This window comes from Ascaphus truei, chromosome 1 (assembly GCF_040206685.1).
Source record: "Ascaphus truei isolate aAscTru1 chromosome 1, aAscTru1.hap1, whole genome shotgun sequence".
Lineage (NCBI taxonomy): Eukaryota > Metazoa > Chordata > Amphibia > Anura > Ascaphidae > Ascaphus > Ascaphus truei.
The window spans coordinates 351507839-351527962 of NC_134483.1; the positions used below are offsets into that span (position 1 = coordinate 351507839).

Consider the following 20124-nt stretch of genomic DNA (forward strand, 5'->3'; position numbering starts at 1 on the left):
TAACCCACTGGTGGATTTTAAATATAGATTTTCATGTATTTGCTGTGATCTGCCGTGCCGCTGCTCACCGCCGTGTGCGCGCGCGGCTGAAGTATAGAACGCCAGGTCTGGACACAGCCAATTTGAATTGACGCGCGTGCACGGTAGCGCGCCCACTATATTACACGCCTAACTTTGTAGCCTTGGCTAAATTGCAGATCAAGGTACAGTATTGCCAGCCTGGTTCTATGTCAACATGAGACTTGTAAAATCAGGACTGGGCTCCAGTCTCCATTTTCCATGGAAATGTAGGACGTTTACCAACCAGCGCACACTTGGATTGCAGGTAGAAAACAAGGCTGTACTGTAATCTACTGATGACATGTAGCTTGGTTGGCAGTAAAGGAAATGATTTCGGCTTGTTCTGGTGTGTAACTGATCTACCCACTTGGACAGAAAACGAAAGAAAATGAAAGGGCGAGAGAGCGAGAGCGAAAAAGAATTGTTTATTTAAAGTAACCGAATACAATTTTCACGTAAAAAATTGGACGCTGTTTTTGCTGGTAATTGATGGCGATTAACGTAATTTGGATGAAAACGTGCATTACAACTACTGCTTTGTGTTCTATTTAGTTATAGGTTTCCCCTTGATAAAGGTCTTTCTTGGATGGAAACTTTGCTGGCAGCAGGCACTACAATACATATTTTCTTTAAATAAGTTATTCTGTGTCATCTGGTTTTGCTTTTGTGGCTGTCAAGTTGCACAGAGCACCACATTTTTGTTAATTTTGATTGTGCAGATTAGGTGTGCGTCCTGTTTTCTTGTGTTTTATGCATCTGCAAGAGATTAGATAATGGATGGGATTTGTTGAATACATGTTGGCTTTTAAGGTGGTGATTTTACAAGAGCACAGCAAAGACTAGCATCTTGGAGGACATCAGATTAGAGAAATAACGAATGAATAAAAGGCAGACATTCTCCTTGTCCAATTAAACCTGGTGTCATTTTTGGAAAGCCGGTTCTTTCGTTGACTTGACGTCAAGACACACATCTCTATATTCTGAGTCCAGGCATTGCATTTGAGAATTGGGAAAGATTAGCTTGTTGAACTGAACAGCGATGCATGTTTGTGGCAAATGTACTCCTACTTTTACTAATCAATCCACCTGCAGCTTTACAAATAACCATTTTCTTGTTATGAGGTTTTTGATTGCAATCCGCGCTCGTGCTGTCCTCAGAAGTAGTTCTATACTCTTTCTGCCTTCCGTAAGGAGAACTCCTTAATCTCCTAAAATGTGTGAGCTCCCAAAGGGGCTCACACAGCAAAAGACACAAAGAAAAACGGAGAGGGCACACTAAGTATAGGCAATATAAATTTATATCATTAAAATATTTAGCAAATGTGGATATCAACAGTTACAATAATCAAACAATATAAAGAAACATTAACTTACAATCTAGCTTAAAGGCTGCTGTGGTATAACCTGGAGATCCGGAGGTGGGATCCAAAGGAGTAGATGTAAAGCGGGTCCGGACCGATGCCCCGTTGGTCGCGTTCTCCTGTCTCCACCGGTAAACCTCTCAGCTCGTGGACGCTCCGCAGCAGCCCCTCGTGACCTCTAAGCGTTTAGTACAACGTACTTCGTCAGTACGAAATGCGTAGAGGTCACGAGGGGCTGCTGCGGAGCGTCCACGAGCTGAGAGGTTTACCGGTGGAGACAGGAGAACGCGACCAACGGGGCATCGGTCCGGATCCGCTTTACATCTACTCCTTTGGATCAGGGCCGCTTTATACATTAGGCCGACTAGGCACAGACCTTTTAGGGCCTACAATATTTCACTTGAAAAATACCTAAACAAACAAAAATAATCACAAAATAAGAGAAAACAGCACATTTTAATTTAAAATGCCTTCAAAGTATCGATACCTTTTTAAATATCGAAACAAAAGTATCGATGCCAAATATCGCTAGTATCGAAAGAAACAAGCAAACGATGAAATTAGCACAAAAATGGGTAAAAATATCGGACACACAGGCCTCTAGAAATAAAAGTGCCTAGGGCCTACAAAGGTCTCAAAACGGCCCTGCTGTGGTTCCCACCTCTGGATCTCCAGGTTATACCTCAGCAGCCTTTTAGCTAGATTGTAAGTTAATTTTTCTTTATATTGTTTCATTATTGTAACTTGTTATCCACATTTTCGTGTTATATGAAGTAGATTATTTTAGTCTAATCATACATATTAGATAAAACATTTCAGAAGAGAGACTCTCTTAAATGGGTAGCCAACTGCGTTAGCCTTGGGGTATAAACTTGGCGTATAAACTTGGCGTATGCAATAAACACAATGAATCGGCTCAATGAACCAGAAGTTAAGTCTGTATGAACGTGGTGAAAAGCAGCAGTTGCCGTGTGTGTGTGTGTGTACCTGAACCAAGTGGCCCCTGGAGCTTATCTGTGGTCCCCTAAGGTCCGGGATCCTCTGATTCACAATATATGTGTTTTTGTTTTGTGTTCAGGTGTTTGACACACAATCAAGAATAGAAAGTTGCAACATCATCCCCTGATGTTGCAGTTTTCTATTGGCTGCTGGAGCAAGGCTGACCCTGGCGGCCATATTGGGGAGGCAGCCTGTGTCCCAAACTGGAAGGGCGGGGCACCGTGGCTACTCTGAGGTACGCCAGTTTGTTAAATATAAAACAAAAGTAAAAAATGTCCCCTGCCCCTCACACCCCCCTACACAGACCCATCAAATGTAGATATCAATTCTATTTGGAATGTTCTGGTGTAAAACGTCCACATATTGGGTTTGCATGCGAGTCAGCACTATAATGGAGGTAGAGTAGGAGGCAGTTTAAAAAATGTAAACCGATACCTTCTTTAAAAGACGAGATATGGCTTGGTGATTTTAACAAGGCTTTTATGTGGTCTGCAATTGTTCTTGACCTAGTTGTACTTTCCTACAGACTTGTGCGCACTAGGAATATCCTGGGGAAAGCAGGACATTTGGTAGAATCATGCTAACATGAAACTTGTTTCTACATCTATAGCAAGCATCAAAATCAAGGCATCATTCAGACACAGCTTCTTATTGTGAGGCGTGTGCTCATAATGCATATTTAAATCAGTGCATGATTACATTCTCAGCAACTACATGAAGATATGGTGAATAATTAGGCATTTACCAAACTGTTATGTGGCACCTTAAAGCAGCAGTTCCCCCTGATTTTTATTTTTCCCAGGATGGGGAGCCAGGGGGTCCCCCGAGCTGAAACAGATCATTTTCAGCTCCTAGGGCCCAGCTTGCTGAGAAACTTACCAGTAAAAGTAATGCATTGCTTTCTCCTCCAAGGGAAACAAAATGGCAGTTTATATCTCCTGCGTCACACAGGCCAATTGGAAGCCCCACACCAGGAAGTACCGTGGTACCCTTACCAGAAAGTACTGGGGTCCCCAGAGTGGAGATGAGCATAGTTCAGCTCCAGTAACCCTCTAGTTCCCATCCTGATTTTAAAAAAATGGGGAGGGTGGGGGTGGTCTGGTAAAAGGAACTGCAGCATTAGTGATCCTTGTTCATTGCTGATTGAGACTACAATGAAGGATATTCATACTTCTATGCACTGTTGGCACTTAACTGAATAAGTAACATACCAGTAAGGTAACAGAAATGATAGTCGGCCACCAGGACACCATTGGTACATCACAATTGTTCTAATTTTTCTACAAATATGCATAAAATGTCACTGCTTTGTGTACGAGGCAAAATGCTCCCTGCTTCCTAGAGAGACAATATTTTAAGGATACTAAAAGTTCCGCTCATTATAGCTATATAATGTTGTTTGAATGTTCCATTGCTGCTTGATAAATCGTTGGGTAATTGTAAATAAATGTATTCAACGTAGATGCAGTTCTAGATTGAGTATTCTTTTGTGTTATAAAAATTGTAACAGCTATGCTCAAGTGCGATATTTAAGGATTCAGCGCATACTTTATAGGCTCAATATATGTACGTAAATAACGGTGTAGGATTCATGCATTATACGTGTTAAATTTTAAACCAACCAATCTTGTCCTTTTTTATTTTCTAGCTGTACCATTTCCTCCAAGCCATAGGCTTACGGCGAAAGAGGTGTTCGACAACGATGGCAAACCTCGGGTAGACGTTTTAAAAGCCCATCTTATGAAAGAGGGCAGACTTGAAGAAAGTGTTTCTCTGAGAATAATAACAGAAGGAGCTTCCATTCTTCGCCTGGAAAAAAACTTACTGGACATAGACGCTCCAGTCACAGGTGAGTAATATTGTCTGTACTACATTGAATATTTTTTGTGCAATGTAACAGTATGTTGCATGTCATAATAAGGGAACATTTTGTGTTCAAAGCAACTCATTGCAGGTCTCTCTGCCAATAAATTAGTTACATCACAAATTATATCACACAGTCTTCACTAGTCAGTTAGGCTGCGTTTATAGTAAGGGCTACGCCATCGCCGTCCATATAGCGTTTCCTGCACTCTGGTAAAGGAGAGGGCGACCTGGGGGCGTGGCGGAGGCGTGGCAGTAAGCGTTTCGCCCTCATTGGCTGAACCGCTCACGTGTCACTGACGTCAGGCACCGATCGCTGAAGAAGTCGGCCGTCGCGGTCGCACCCACTATGAGCACCCGCGATGGACTGCATGAACCTGCTACAGCGCTGCGCAGTGTCGCAGTCACCAGTACTATAAACGCAGTCTTAGTGAAGGATATCTGCACACTTCACAATTCCAGGGTGGGATTACCCATTAGGCACAGTAGGCACGAGCCTAGGGGCTCCCAAGGTTAGGGGGGTGCTGATAGGGGGGAGTGCCAGGACAACTGTTCCTGGCCAGAGGCAAAGCATTGTGCTAATGGCACAGGGCTATGCGCTTTCAGGACGCGTCCCATCATTGCTACATGTGCAGGGGCTTCTGGGAGTTGTAGTCCATCTCCAATGTTTGAACCGCTTTAGGCAGCAGGAACACAAATCCCACAATCCCTTGGGTAAGCCTCAGAAAGAGGAGATCACATGACAAGCAATCAGCCAGTCAGTACAGAGGCTCCTAGGGATGTTCTAGTTAGTATAGGGAGGTAGGACCTGTACCCGCTGCCCTCTCTCCTGCATCCCTTGCTTATTATCTCTCTCTTGCACTCCCTACCCTCTCTTCCACCTGCGACAATTGGGCTCCCTCCTGCACGCACAGCTTCCCTCCGTTTCTACTTCCCACGTCTTTGCCTCATGGATCCACTTCCTCACTCTCCCTCCTTCCTGCACTCCCTGTCTCTATCCCTCCCACCTGCACCTGCTGCCCCTCTCCCTTCATCCTGCACCCACTGTCCCTCTCCCTCCATCCTGCATGCACTGCCCCTCTCGTCCCTCCTGGACCCCACTGCCCCTCTCCCTCCCATCTGCACCCACTCCCCCTTCATCTTGCACCCACTTCCCCTCCTGTATCCGTGTTGTGGACCCACTGCCTCTCTCCCACCTGAACCCACTGCCCCTCTGTCTAACTCTATTGCACGCACAATTTTGTAGGAACAGTGTAAGTTCTAAAGTGCAGGAGACACAATCATCTAAAAGAAAGAAAAAAAAACCTGAAAAAGTGGTATTTAAAGCAGGTTCTCTAATATTTATAAACTTTACATTTCCATTAGGCCAGGGAGAGAGAGGGGTGTCTTACCTCCTCCATTGCGGCCCTCCTTTTGCAGCATGTCATGGTGCTGCAACCGTGCAGGAGGAGGGCACCCCAATGTCTTGGGGCCCCAGAGGCACGACACAATTCTCAGCCTGGGAAATACCATTTAATGTAGCATGTAATCAATTTGTTGGATGTGCCCAGAATAATGGGATCCCCTGCAGATTGTACCAGGGGGACAATCCCCTGAAGTCATATCAAATATTGTCCGTAAACTTTTTATTGTCTATATTCTGTTCAATATAGTTTCACACTTGTGTTGCCAGCATGCACTTTGCCACCAGCCTACTTAAAAAATAAAAACAAATACTTCATGTAGAATATGAGCTAATCAGGTGCATACAATCCATTCTCACACACGTAATACGAGTTAGAAAAGGGTACAATTATGACCTATTAGACATAAAGCTTAGGAATTTTCTGTTTTTTCATTGGACCATGTGCCTTCTTATAAACATTCTTCCTATTCCCTTAGGAAGATAGGGGGGTTACTGCTCAAAAGTAAAAAAAAAAAGTGAAACCTCATTGCTCATGATTCATTCATTGCATTTCTATTTTGATGCATTTCAGAAATACCAGATTTTAAATTCATAGGCTTGTTGTCCTGTTTGAGTGACTAAATGACTAATGTTACTTAACTTTTTTCATTGCTTTTTGCAAAAACAAAAACAAAAAAAACCCCCAGTTTTTATATATTTCTCAGGCTTGGTTTTTGATGTTTTGCAGTATATTTGTATCTCCACCAGTTCTTAAGAAAAACTGGAAGCTTACTGCAAATTACAAAATGCACATTGAACAGGTATTTCCCCAAGCTCTTGCTTTTTTAAGTACCTACCTAAAACACAACCATGACAGTAGTTCAATCATGTCAACTCTATTGAGTTCAAATAAATATACAAGCCTGGTCAAATATGCCCATGTGTCCTATGAAAATGGAAGTTACGGGGGAGATTTACATTGTAATCTTACTCCCAGAATGAATTAGGAAGGTCAGATGTAACCACACGAGCAAGAATTGGTTTATTGCTTAGGCTGACCTGGAATATGCTTCAGCTAAGACTTAAGACTGGTTCCTGTATTGTTCTTAATAATGGGCACTTTTGAGTAAGCTGGTGTAATAAAGATTACAGGGCTTTTTATTTATTTTTTATACTATGGGGTTTGTTGATTAAACCGTGGTATATGTAATGTATAATACAATATACATTTAAATCGCTTTTATAATTAGCAGATTCTCCCCATCTCAAAGTATTAATACTGTGGGAATATATTGGAGATAGCGTATAGGTCTGTTTTAAAAAAGTAATCTATAATACGTTGACATGGTTTAGTGATTTCAAGAAGCATGTTGTGCTGTCTACAATTGCTCCTGAACCTATTGAATAATAGTATGTTCTTGTATAGTGCAGCTAGTTTTACATAGCACTTTACAGAGAAATTTTGCAGACCCACTCCCGCCCCGTGGAGCTTATAATCTATGTTTTTGGTGCCTGAGGCACAGGGAGATAAAGTGACTTGCCCAAGGTCACGAGGAGCTGACACCGGGAATTGAACCAGGTTCCCCTGCTTCAAACTCGGTGCCAGTCAGTGTCTTTACTCACTGAGCCACTCCCTCTCCCTATTTGTGTGTTCCCTGTGCACAGTGGGAAGTCCTGTGTAAAGCGGGACATCTGGTAGCATCACGCAAACAAGACTAGTCTACGTCTACAGCAATCCCCGAAATCAGTGCATCATTCAGACACATCTTCTTATTAAGAGACTTGTGCTCATAATGCATATTTACATCATTGCCAGATTACATTCTCAGATTATTCTATATTATGAAATGTATGTTACTGCTTCATTACTACAAGAATATCAGAAATTAAGATACAAGGGGATTCAGTCACAAAACCTGTGTGCCTACCAGGCATGGTACACTCACTGAGGGGCTATGCTCATACTGTATCATCCACATTACATTTAGTATGGAATAATATAGCTATTGTATTCATGCTTTTCCCCCCAACATATTTGCTGCCAAGTATAGGAATTACAAAAAAAAAAAAAATGTATGTTGTATTTTATATTATTACACAAATGGTAGTGACAATCCTATGCTAATAGGTAGTCCCATTTCTATGTTCCATAGGTCAATTGCAAATTGACTTAGCTACAGTGCATGCTCATTTATCATTACCTAATAAACTTCGTTTGTGTTAAAGTCTAGAATGTCCTAACTGTTAGATTACCCTTATGATTTACAGTACCTGGTACGTATTGACGTACCATACACATCATGGCACAAATGCTTGTTTTCTTGGGGATGATAGGGCTAACTGCTCCAACCGATGGAAACGGAAGTGGAGCTCCCACTACTTCAGTTTGCTGGGGGGCAGTGGCAGTCATGGGATCGCTGCTGAAGTAACCACATGATCAGAAATGCTGGTGGTCAGGTGGCACTCTGGTATTGCAGGACCTCCGGCACTGAAAAGGTTAAACACAAGTATCATGTCAGACCTCACAATTCTATTTCACTTTAAAATCTATTCTTCCGACCCCAGTTGTTTAATCTATAGTAATACATATAGATAATAAATAAATCTGGCTGCAAAATATATGAAATGTGCTCTTTATATGCATGTACAGAATATGTTGGTAGTTCAGCATCATACGGATTACAAAACATTTTCTATGGGATAGTTATTTAGTTTATTTGTAGTCAGAAATTGATTAACACACATTCCCAGCTAGCTCAAACTCCCACACCCACCACATCATGAATATATATTTATGTCAACAAGAGAGCTACTGAGCGTGGCAATTGTATACAACAAGAGACAGGGGATGCCCAATGCTACATCCCATTGACAAAACATATATGGTATAAAGTTAAATACTTCAATAATACTATTAATACTTAGTATTATTGAAGTATTTAACTTTATACTTTTTACCATATATGTTTTGTCAATGGGATGTAGCATTGGGCACCCCCTGTCTCTTGTCAATGTATTTGTAGAAGTACAGTAAGACATGGAGTTTTTCATTGAATTTCTCTGTAGTGTTGTATTTTAAACTCCTTAAATTAAGCAAGCAACGTTGTAAATCATATATAAAATGGTACATACTTTAGCGTAGTGTAACTAGAACATATATTTCAAAGTTGGTTTTCAAGTTAATGTCCCACTTTTGTCTTTTGGTTCCTGAGCAGTGACACCCTGCACATCAATTGAAACAAGTAGTTCAGTTGCTGTGCACCTGTTTACTCTTATTATTAATGACAACTTGCCCTATAGTCAATGTCCAGGGAAAGGAGCACCCACTGTACTGTAGATATACTGCCATGTGTGCACATCAGATCAAGCACACCAGCCAGGAGAAGTAGCACACACAAAAACGTAACGTAAAGAACTGCAGTTGCAAAAAAAAATAGTACAACATGTATTCAAAGCAGAATCAACGTTGCTGTCCAACTTGGGACATTTGTCAAGTTACAGTGCAATAACATCCCAGTGCAATATATGCCCACCTCCAAAGTACCAATACCTCCGGGATGGCGCCAAACCCAAGGCTCCATTACTAAGCAGTGTGGGGCTAATGCTTTTTGCTTTTGGTCTCGCCAAGTTAAAAAAAGCAGAATACAGAAATAAATCAGCGCACACAGGGAGAGGAAATGTTAACAGACACGCACTGTTATATGTGTACAATAGAGCAACATTTCAATTCCCCCTGGCCCCTTCGTCAGGCTTAATCATAATGTCCATCCAAGGAGGTTTAAATAGTTCCTATGACACACACACACACACACACACACACACACACACACACACACACACACACACACACACACACACACACACACACACACACACACACACACACGATCAGCATCTCTCTGCACTGTGCAGCCATTACAGTGATGTCACACAGCTGCCGCTGGAGCAGCCTGCACTTCCTATCAGTACAGTACACACAGACAGAGCATTTCTGAAGCCTCACTGGAATGCTGGCAGACTGAACCAATTGATCGTCGAGCATTGGGGGTGAAAAAAAGGAGCACTCCTGTGCAACGCACTGCAAAGTCTCATATTGTTAGACACACCCATAATACAATATACTGAGACTTGCATCAATGTGTATGTGTAATAAAGGGGCTAAAGATGAGGTCAAACATGGACTATATTAACCCCCAAAAATATCGGAGGAAAACTTACAACAAAGAAATCCTACATTATATACAGAACAGCCCTAGTACTATACAACCTCTATAATGATCCGTTGGCACCTGTCTATTTTTTTTAATTTTTTTTTTTATAGATTTAAATACCTTGGTCCTTAATTTCTATCCATTTGTTCAGAAGACCAGGATGTACACAGGACTATATTAGTGTACTTGAGGTTTGCAGGTTAGATAAATATTCTATACACTGTCAAGGATGTGATACTTTAGATATGCAAAATTAGGAGGCATGTTAATGTCAGCCTCAATATCAAAGGCTAGACTTGGACAGGGATACACAAAAACAATAAAAAAATAAAAACCGTGATGGTTACATTCTCTGAATCAGAATGAAGTAAACTCACACTTGTACCACTATGGCACCAATATCACAAGCACCCAGAATAAATGATAAAATGTACCACTAACTACGAAAAAAGGCAAAGAGAAAAAACCTAATAAAATGTGTCAGATCTCACTGTAAGAAGAATCCCCATATTGGTATAGAGACAGCAGCCGACCCTCTCAGAGACAAGACAAACAGCACAGGCTCGTGAACGAAATTTCACAGAGGTTCATGGGAAGGCAGGAGGGGTAGCGACACATCCAGGGAAGGGACTACCCAACAGAGGAGACAGAGCCAGGTGGTATGTGAACCACATGTTCAGGAGAATGCGACCTTTCTTAGTGGGTAAAACCTGTAATATATGAGTAGGCAGAAGAAGGTAAGTGTCAAGAATCAAACCTCTGTCAGACCTTCGTCTAATACCAAGTGCTGAAAAACATGGCAAAAAATCCTCACAGGTAGCAAGCCAGATTGTATTCCTCATTTAAGCCTTTAGGGCTAGAGTTTGCAGTGTATGGATCCTGTATTGCTCCCTTCATTTGAGGAGAGCCACTCTGTCACCACCTCTGCGTAGCTCTGAGATACTTTCGATGACATGTTATCTCAGCTGGCAGGGCCTATGCTTCACCTCCACATAACCATGTTCACTCGCCTTATGGAGGACTTGTATATCTGAACACGTGTCTTCACCTCTCTGATTGTCTCTCCATCATAGACAAGACCACAGGGACATTTTAGCAAGTACACAACATAGGTTGATTGACATGTAATGTAGTCGTTTAGTTGAAATCTTCTACCAGTATGGGGATGTTGAAAGAAATCACCTGGAATTACTGCACTATACTGGGCACACTGTACACAGGGGATAGTCCCCATCTTAGGGGTTCCCATAAATCTAGTTTTGGTTTTATTCCCTGATCCAGGATCTGCTGTTATTAAAACATCTCTGAAGTTCCGTGATCTTTGTCGCGGTCAGCGTAGCCGGCCTTCATTAATAAAGGTGGAGCCCGGCTGGCTGCCCCTGAAACCATATGGTATGGGCTGAGTGTGTCAGCTCTTCGGTCTAAATGTTGGTTATCTGTGTTTTAAAACTGCAATGCATTGTGTTTGTCCTGTGATTTAATCCCAGGTTGGTGACAAAAGGCAGTTTGAATTAGCATGTGAATTACATGTGGATTAGCATTTCAATGCCCCAGCTCAGATAGGGATTCCAAGTCCCAAATCTCCCCAATTTATTTCCCTTATAAGTATAAGATCCCCCAAAGTATATTCTGTAAGGAAGTGTACTTTATATTGTGTTTTAATGTTTACTATAAGTTTCTATACAGAAAGCACAGGCATATGGAAGATGCTAGCTAGTAGATTCCATAGTTCAGAGAGGAGAGGAATGGCAGAGGGGGGAAAACATTTGGTGAGCAGGATGTTCAGATTAGGATGTCTTTGTTTTACTAGACACCGCGGAGCCAGGGAAAAAACGGCCCTGGATGTAAAAACTGATAAGCAAGGTTTCTATTGGCAAGTTTTGAATGTATCCCTCCTATCAGGGAATGCGTAATTTCAATCCCTGCTTTAATTGGCTATTACACTCCTCAATGATTTAGATAGGAATTCAGCCTATGTAAGAGCGTGCAGTAAAAGCAGCTCTCTCTCTCTTTTTCCTGTTGGAGATCTGAAGACAAGCAGCTGCTGGCGGGCCTCTCAAAAGATGCTTCTGTGAAAGAGCAATTCACACTTGGAAGCATGGGGAGGCCTAGCCAGCAGGCTGGATTCGGTCCAGGAGCCCAGAACCAAGGTCCTATCAAGGTAAGCCTTTGCTGAACAGGCGCCTTGCAACTAGGAAAGGGTAGATCTCTTCCCCAGACCCCAGTAAGTGTGTATATTCTCTGTTTCTTGTATTTCTGTGTGTTTCCGAGGTCTTATCCGAATAAACCGCAATCTATTTTACTGCCTGTTTTGCCTTGTGACTGATCCCTTAAATATAAAGGTGTATTTGGCCTGCGCTCCCGTCACAATCTTTCGAAAGCAAATAACGGAGGACATTTTGTGAACTCTGTCATCTTGCACTCTCCAGTATATAGCAGTACTTTTTTAGTGATTTACCTAATAGACATACTGGCTGTGTTACAGGTGATTACCACTGGTAGTCTACCCGGCTTCTTATTTTTCATTTGTCTTTTACTGTTATAATGTTTCTCTGTCAAGATGCCGTACCCTCTGTCTTTTAGGGTCATAGACTCTGTCTGAACTTCTGTTGCATGTCAAGTAGTCTTTCTTCCACTTTGTTTCTGGCTCACAATATATTTTACCCTTAATAGTTGGCTATAGGGTAAACCCAATTTCATGTTGTCAGGGTGATAACTATCCGATTAACGTAGTGTATTTCTGTCAGTGATTGTAGAGTAAATGTCTTTTTCCAGCCTACCATCTACTATCTGGCTTCGGTGTCCAGGTACTTCATTGACTGTCCAGACCATTCACCCATAAATTTAATGGTGACTTGGAAGTTATGTAGAATTATACATTGTCACATGCTTTACATATAAAAAAAAAAAGGTGGAATGTAGTATTGCTGCTTTAAAATATAGCACCTTCATCAAGTCCACTCTGGCAGGTCAGGTACCCATGACCAAGTAACGTGCATATATGTCCTACAATACAAAATTAAAAAAGAAAGACTGTGATTAAAGCGCTAATGCTTAAAATAATTTAGTAATCCTATTACTAAAAGTGATTATAAAAAAAACTTAAATATAAAAAGGCTAGGCTGCCTGGTAATTAGGATCAAAACAGATCAGTAACAAAAAATACACAGACCACCACAATAAACCGGCGCCTAGATGAATACAACCCATAAACCCTTAGGTGATCTCTGACCCGAAGATGATGCAGTCCTTCGTGTCCAAACAGTATCCAAATGGATCTTGATTGAAGTCTCTTGACATGTGGGAATAGATAAAAAGAAAATTCATAGTGCAACACTGACACAAAACAGATTAAAAAAAAACACTGACCACAGACACCACATGAAACAACATGAACCACAGAATAGCTAAAAAATAAACTGGTGCTATTTAATAAAATTAAACACAGACAAAACCAATGTCTAAAAAAGAAGTGCAATACTGGAACTCTCTGCGACGGCAATGCAAGGGTGGCCCCCTCTCCCCAAGAGGCAAGAAGTGCGGCAATTCCGGGCATAGAGAAACCGCTAGCCACTGGGGCTACCACGGCTGCACTCCCTATTTCACATATGGGGGGGTGCGGAGCTGGTTCACTCATTGGGCGAGCCGCTTACATGACGTGCAAGCAATTGGCATAAACAAATTTGCTTGCCTCTGCAAGCAGCTGAGCGCCGTGCGCTCACGGGCATGTGCAGGCGCTCGCTCACGCTGGCCACAAACATTGCTGCAATGTGTTTAATCGTGGCGAGCACGTGCCTGCTCATCATCCTGTCCGCAGCCTGTGTAAGTGGGAGAGTGTAAGAGTGTGTATGTGTATAAGAGGGACAGTGTGTGCACGCGCGCAAGGGGGAGGAGGAGAGTGAGGGGGCGAGAGACACGAGAGACAGGGGGTAAGGGTTGGGGTTCCCCAGAATTTCAAAATCGAATTCAGGGGTTCCCTTATAAAAACAAAGGTTGAAAACCACTGATGTATGATCACCGATATTCAAAGCACATCGTAACCTTGAAGCTGGCTTTCATATGTAACTTTTGCATGAAGAGGTTTCCTTGTAGGAGGCCGGTGTTCCTGTGCTTTGCTTTCTATGGGACATATTGGTATGAAAGACTGCGACTTTAACTCAAAATGTGTCATTGCTATGGAACAAACGGCTATTAACAAAAATGACAACTGGCAGCACGAAGAGGAGTCTGACTTGAAAGTGATAGATCCTCGTTGCTTTGAAACCTGCGTGCACGACGTTGGAACGTTATCAGCCCGTAGTGCATGCACTACAACATTTCTTATATTCTGGGCACCTTTATAAATGCAGATCCTCCACACAACCTCTCAAAGTGAACATCTTTAATGTGAGAATGTACATGTTTTTGTACACGTTCATGCGTGAATGTGTCACGTTTACTCTCACGTTACCTTTAATATTAAAGCAGCAATACTACATCCCCCCCCCCTTTTTTTCCTTTCTTAATTTTTATATTGTAAAAGTGTATAATGCTACATTCTTTCCTAAGATGACAATCGTTTGGTGCTCCTGTTATAAATCTGTAAAAATCCTGATTGTGTGCCTAACATAATGGCCGCCTTCTGACTATTCTGTAGTCTGTGAAATGCTGCAGATGATACTCTGTCAGCGGTGAGCAAAGTTGGGGGCGCAGGGTTTACAGAGGCCCAGCACGCTTCCCAAAGGCATTTAAATTAATGCCGGGGGAGCTGCAAGGCCTCTAAACTTCTCCTTACCTTGATTCAGACGGCTCCTTGTGACGCGGCGTCGTGACATTGCGTTGCCATGCCAACGTGATGTCATGACGCCAGGATGTCTGAGTCAAGGTAAGCAGGGGGCGCGAGGAGAGGGGGACAGCTGGCAGGTTGGCGCAGGGGAAAAAGATTGCGCTCCCCTGCTTGTATGTAACATTATAATACTAAGTGTAAGACATTATTGTGACAGCTTGTTTGAAACACAGCAACATATCTGTTTGTGATACTTTGTTGCCAAAGCGCAGAGCTCAAAAAGGTGTGTGTGTGTGTGTGCGCCAGTTTCAAGAGGAAAAGGATGATCAGTATCAGGACTGGAAATGGGGAGGTTGGGTTCCCACTAGTTGCAGAGATCGAAAATGTAAAAATGTAGATGAAATAAGAAAATTGACGATTTCAAATGATATATGTACTTGGTATCTTTCTAGATTAAGTTTTATTACTATAGTCTAGCTAGTACCACTTATCGACCAAGTAATGAACTATTTTTCATACATGTGTAGCCAACTTTTCTGTCTCCGGCACCACAAATGCTTGCGGTGAGGTAACCGTACCCAACCGCAAGTAGCGACCGGGATAGTAAAGTTGGCTACATCTAAGATTTGAATGGGAACCCCTGCTGTGATCACTAACTAAGTTTTCCTCCGGCTCCTTGAATCAGTGCTGTCCCAGCCCAGTCTGAAGCTGCAACCATAAAAGTCTAAAAAAAAAAAAAAATCAGGATTTTCGATGCAATATCTGAAGGAAATTTTAATTTCTTTTGCATCTGATGATGCATGAGTTACACTCGGACGAAATTCTGGAGTTGTAAAATTGTTCCTAGATTTCCCCAATGCAACAATTTGGCACTGTGCTAATCACAGATTTGAACTGAGCTTGAGTGATTCTGTTAATGAGTTGCAGGGTTGAATCATTTACAATTTTTTTGTGACAAATTATATTCACTGTATCAGGCTGAATTGAAAGCCCGAGCAGAGTCTCTACAATGTCTGTTGCTGAAAATCGATTGTGTGTTTAGCATAAGATGGTTGCTTCATCTTTTAGGACCATCAATGCTATTTGCAATGGTATGATGCTCCATGGGAACATTTTGCAATGCAAGTTCTGATACTTCTAGAGTTAGCACGGAAAGAACCAAATATCAAGGTTTAAAGAAGGTTTTAGAATCCTTTGCATTTGTTGAACATGTATGTCTGTTGTACAATGTTTTATTTTGGCTTTTTGAACTTTCTTTGGAATTACAAAGTCAAAAATATACTTTAAATAAGGCGCGCTCAGAAATGAATAGATCGTCAATGGTTTTATGGTTTAATGGTTTCACTGAAAAACCAAGCAAGTTCTACATCAAAGCCAAAAAAAGGGTTGGAAAAATGAAGTTTGGTAATGTTTTAATTCATGTTGGTAAAATTCCCACTATCAACAGTAATCAGATTAAAAAAAAATTTTGATTAACAATATGATATTCAGACTATTTAGACTGGCATCAGTATGCAAAGAAAAGTGAATTCGTCCATGTCACCACAATGTGCAAGTCTTAATGTGGAACACCTACAAAACATACTTTTTATGAACTTAGTGGGGCCACCTCTTTCACTCCAATGCAGAAGTTTGTTATGGCATGGCTTTTTCTGGGAAGGCGCAGTGCTGCAGAAACTGCATGTCATAAAGAAATAAAGGCACAATATGATTACGAATTTAAAACGTTTGTGGGTCATCTTATAATGTATTTCAATAATATTATTTTTTAAATGTTATATTGAAAAATGTTTATACCTCTTTGTACAGTGAAAGCCGTTTGGTTTTGTGCTGATAAGCAGATGCTTATTTTTTTTATGTATTATTGTTTTTTGTAATTATTTTATTTTATTCTTTTTAATGTTACAAATTTGAAATGATGACAGGTGGAGATGGACCCATGACGTTTTTTTGAAGGGGAGAAGGGAGGTTAAGAGATTGATGGATTTAGCCATACCTAGAGTTCAAAAATCTAATTTCCAGCACTGATCAGTACATTGTTCAGGACACTGATCAGGTCATTAAAAATGGCACGAGGAGTTAAAAAGACAATGCAGACAGTATTATCTAATACTACAGAACAGATTTATTTTAAAAATAAAAAGAAGGCATAGGATTTGTCACATTTTTGCTGCTGTGTGTGTGTGTGTCGAGCACGTCACACCTTTCTCCATTGTGTCCAGTATTTTTAGAGAAGCCACCTAGCAACCCTACTCAGTAATGGGTGTAAACTAGAGATGTGCAGACTTGCCCAAATTTGCTTCACCTACTGTAGGTTCAGATAGAACGTTTAAAATGATCAGAACTTTTTGGCAGACCTTTTTATTCTAATAAGTTTGGGTGAAATGGATAAAGTTGATGTGAATTTCATCTGTAAATAATCTAGATGGAGAAAGAGAGAATATTTATATAATAATGTGTGACTTATCTACTTCTTTAAGCTCCAACTTAAAGAATTTAAATCACCGTTCCCCCCTGATTCTAAAAGTAGAATCAATTTAAAAAACGGTTCCGTTTTTTTATTGTAGGAAACAGACTTTAATCATATCTTGTAAAATGTTCCAACATGGCTCAATATAATTTAGACGACAAAATGTTTTTCTCTATTAATAACAACAATGCTGTACTGCTTGCATACTGTACTAGGTCAAGGTCAGCACAAACCTATTCTGGTACTTAAAAAAAAAAAAAAAAACACAACTGATTATAGACTTAACTTTTCACAGACATTGTGAGAGGAACATACAGACTTTGACCACACATTTCAATAAATGATCATATCAATTCATACCAACATTTCAAGAGAAAATGGAAATGAGAAGGTATGGTTTTTCATCTCTAAATTCTATTTGCATGCTCCTATCTCATAAAAGAGAGGGCAAGAGAGTGAGATATGCTTCAAGCACAATATTAAAGTGTGCAGTACTTATGAATCAGAGCTAGCGGCACCAGTCAACCCTTCTCTGTTCCTTTCTCTTCAGCTTTGAGTGCTTTTTTTATAGAAGGAATAGGAAATTTGACTAGTTAAATCAGTGGTTTTCAACCTTGTTTTGGTTAAGTAATCCCAGAATTAGATTTTAAAATTCTGGGGAACCCCTACCCTTGCCCTCCCATCTCTTGCCTCTAACACTACCTCTCCCCCTCACACTTCCTCTCCCTCTCATTCTCACACTCTCCCTCTCTCACACACACACACACACACACACACACACACACACACACACAAACACACACACTCCCCCTCTCACTTACACACAGGCTGCTGAGAGCACGCGCGCTTACCTGATCCTTCCTCTCCCTCCTGTCAGCCGAAAGTTGACGCAATTTCTGGTGCAGAGAAAGGAAGGATAGGAGTGACCGGATGGCTTCTGAGCTCAAAGCGCACGTATGCGTGAAACGCATTAGAGGTTCCTTTCAAGATTTCTGTTTGCAACATATAGCTATTTGTCCAATAAAGTAAACTTTTTTTAGCGATCCAACGTCCGTCATCTATTTCCTTTTCTTGGAACGCAGTGCATCGCCTCAATCCTCCCCCTTGGGATACAACTTCCTGCATCTATCTCAGGCTGAGAGCACTCTGCATTCGGGCATCAACATCAATGAGGTCGTGAGTACTTTATTTTCATGGACTTTAAAGTTTATTCTTGATCTAGCTCCAGGGGTAAAACTGTTAACGGACTAGGGGGTCTGGGTCCCCAATTCTATGGGTACTGCAGAGATCCCCAGTGCATCAATTTACAGCATACCCTGTAAACGAGAGCAATAATGCAATTTTTCCAACTTATACTTAAACATATGAACCCGGATACACCATTAATGTTTTTCTCTAATTTTTATTATTTTTTCTTTGTATAAATCCTACTAATCATTATTTATTTTCATGGATGTCTTTTGCACACTCTAGAACCCTGAATTATGAAGCCATATTTTCTGTTTTTCTTGTGGTAAAGGGGGTGGGTGAAGGTGGTAGTTTCCCCAGGGTGGGTGTTTAGGCCTTGCGGGACTGTTGCAGTAGACGTTAACCCCATCATTAATGAAATGAAGGGGTTAACTTCTACTGCAACAATCCCGCAAGGCCTAAACACCCACCCTGGGGCAACTACCACCTTCACCCACCCCCTGTACCACCAACACCACACCGGAATGGGTAAAAGTGCTATTAGCCAAGGATGGCTAATAGTGCTTTTTCCCATTTAAAAAACCATTACAGTGTAATACATTAAATAGAAAATAACCCCCTCTCCCTAGCACCCTCAACTCACGCTGTAATGGGCAAAACTCCTATTATCCAGATATGGATAATAGCGCATTTGCCCATTAAAAATTAAACATTAACCAGACAGCATAAAGTAAATTAAGGTTGTGCTTACCCCTGCCAGGATGAAGGACATTCTCGTCTTCCTCTGCGTCCTCCGTGGGCAGCCATTAAAATAAAAAAACAAGCTACTTGCCCCTAACACTTAATCACCTTAGCGATTAGTAACCACTATAGTAATTAAGGGGTTTAACCCCCCCCCCTTACCCACCTGGGAGGCCTAACCACCCTCCCCCAGGCAAATGCCCCCACTCCCTCTACCCATTGTCACAGTGGTAAACCATGCCCCCAATATGGGCATGGATTGCCACAATGAATAGGCAACCTAAAAAAGCCACAAAATGAAACACATGACATTCAAATCAAAACGAGCATTTGACAATAAAGCCATTTGATTGTGGTAAACCATGCCCACAATATGGGCATGGATTGCCACAATGGCAATGAATAAGCAAACTAACAAAATAAACATAACAAAAAATACTAGACTGTATATTACAATGAAATAAAAACAAGCATTTGCCTAAAAATGCATTGCTTGTCACTGTGCTTATCTATACACAGAAAAAGGGCGTAGATAAGCTCATTGCCAGTCAGAAGGCAACCTAAAAAAAATAATATACACAAATAAAATACAATCAATGTGTTTCTTAGCTTTGCCGAATTCATCCTTGGGATTCTGGGAAATTACATGCAAATGAGCATACACTGTCACCTTTTGCCTGAAATCCATTTGTACATGGAATCCTTATAAGTTAATGCTTGCTGTAAACACAGCTTTTAAGCACTTATATATATATATATATATATATATATATATATATATATATATATATATATATATACACACACACACACACACACACACACACACACACACACACACACACACACACACACACACACACACACACACACACACACACACACACACACACACACACACACACACACACACACCAAAAGAAGTGTCCCACTAAAAGCACTCAAGCAAAATGAAGTAATAAGTTAATTTATTCATGGAAAACCATGGATCACACAAAATAAAATAGTCCCCAAAGAACCCCTCAAGCATGTATTCTAACCCAAACATGAGAGAGAATGTACCAAGATATAATTTAAGTAGT

The 20124-nt window shown here is 41.1% G+C and overlaps 1 protein-coding gene across 2 annotated transcripts in view; it reads left to right on the forward strand.

The window, feature by feature from the left end:
• The window catches only part of PPP3CA (protein phosphatase 3 catalytic subunit alpha), a 299989-nt gene that overhangs the window by 117463 nt on the left and 162402 nt on the right, over positions 1-20124 (forward strand). For both annotated transcript variants that reach the window (XM_075609145.1, XM_075609155.1), the window contains exon 2: positions 4069-4269. In XM_075609145.1, coding sequence (XP_075465260.1) covers positions 4069-4269 — 201 coding nt within the window. The remainder of the gene's footprint in view (positions 1-4068; positions 4270-20124) is intronic.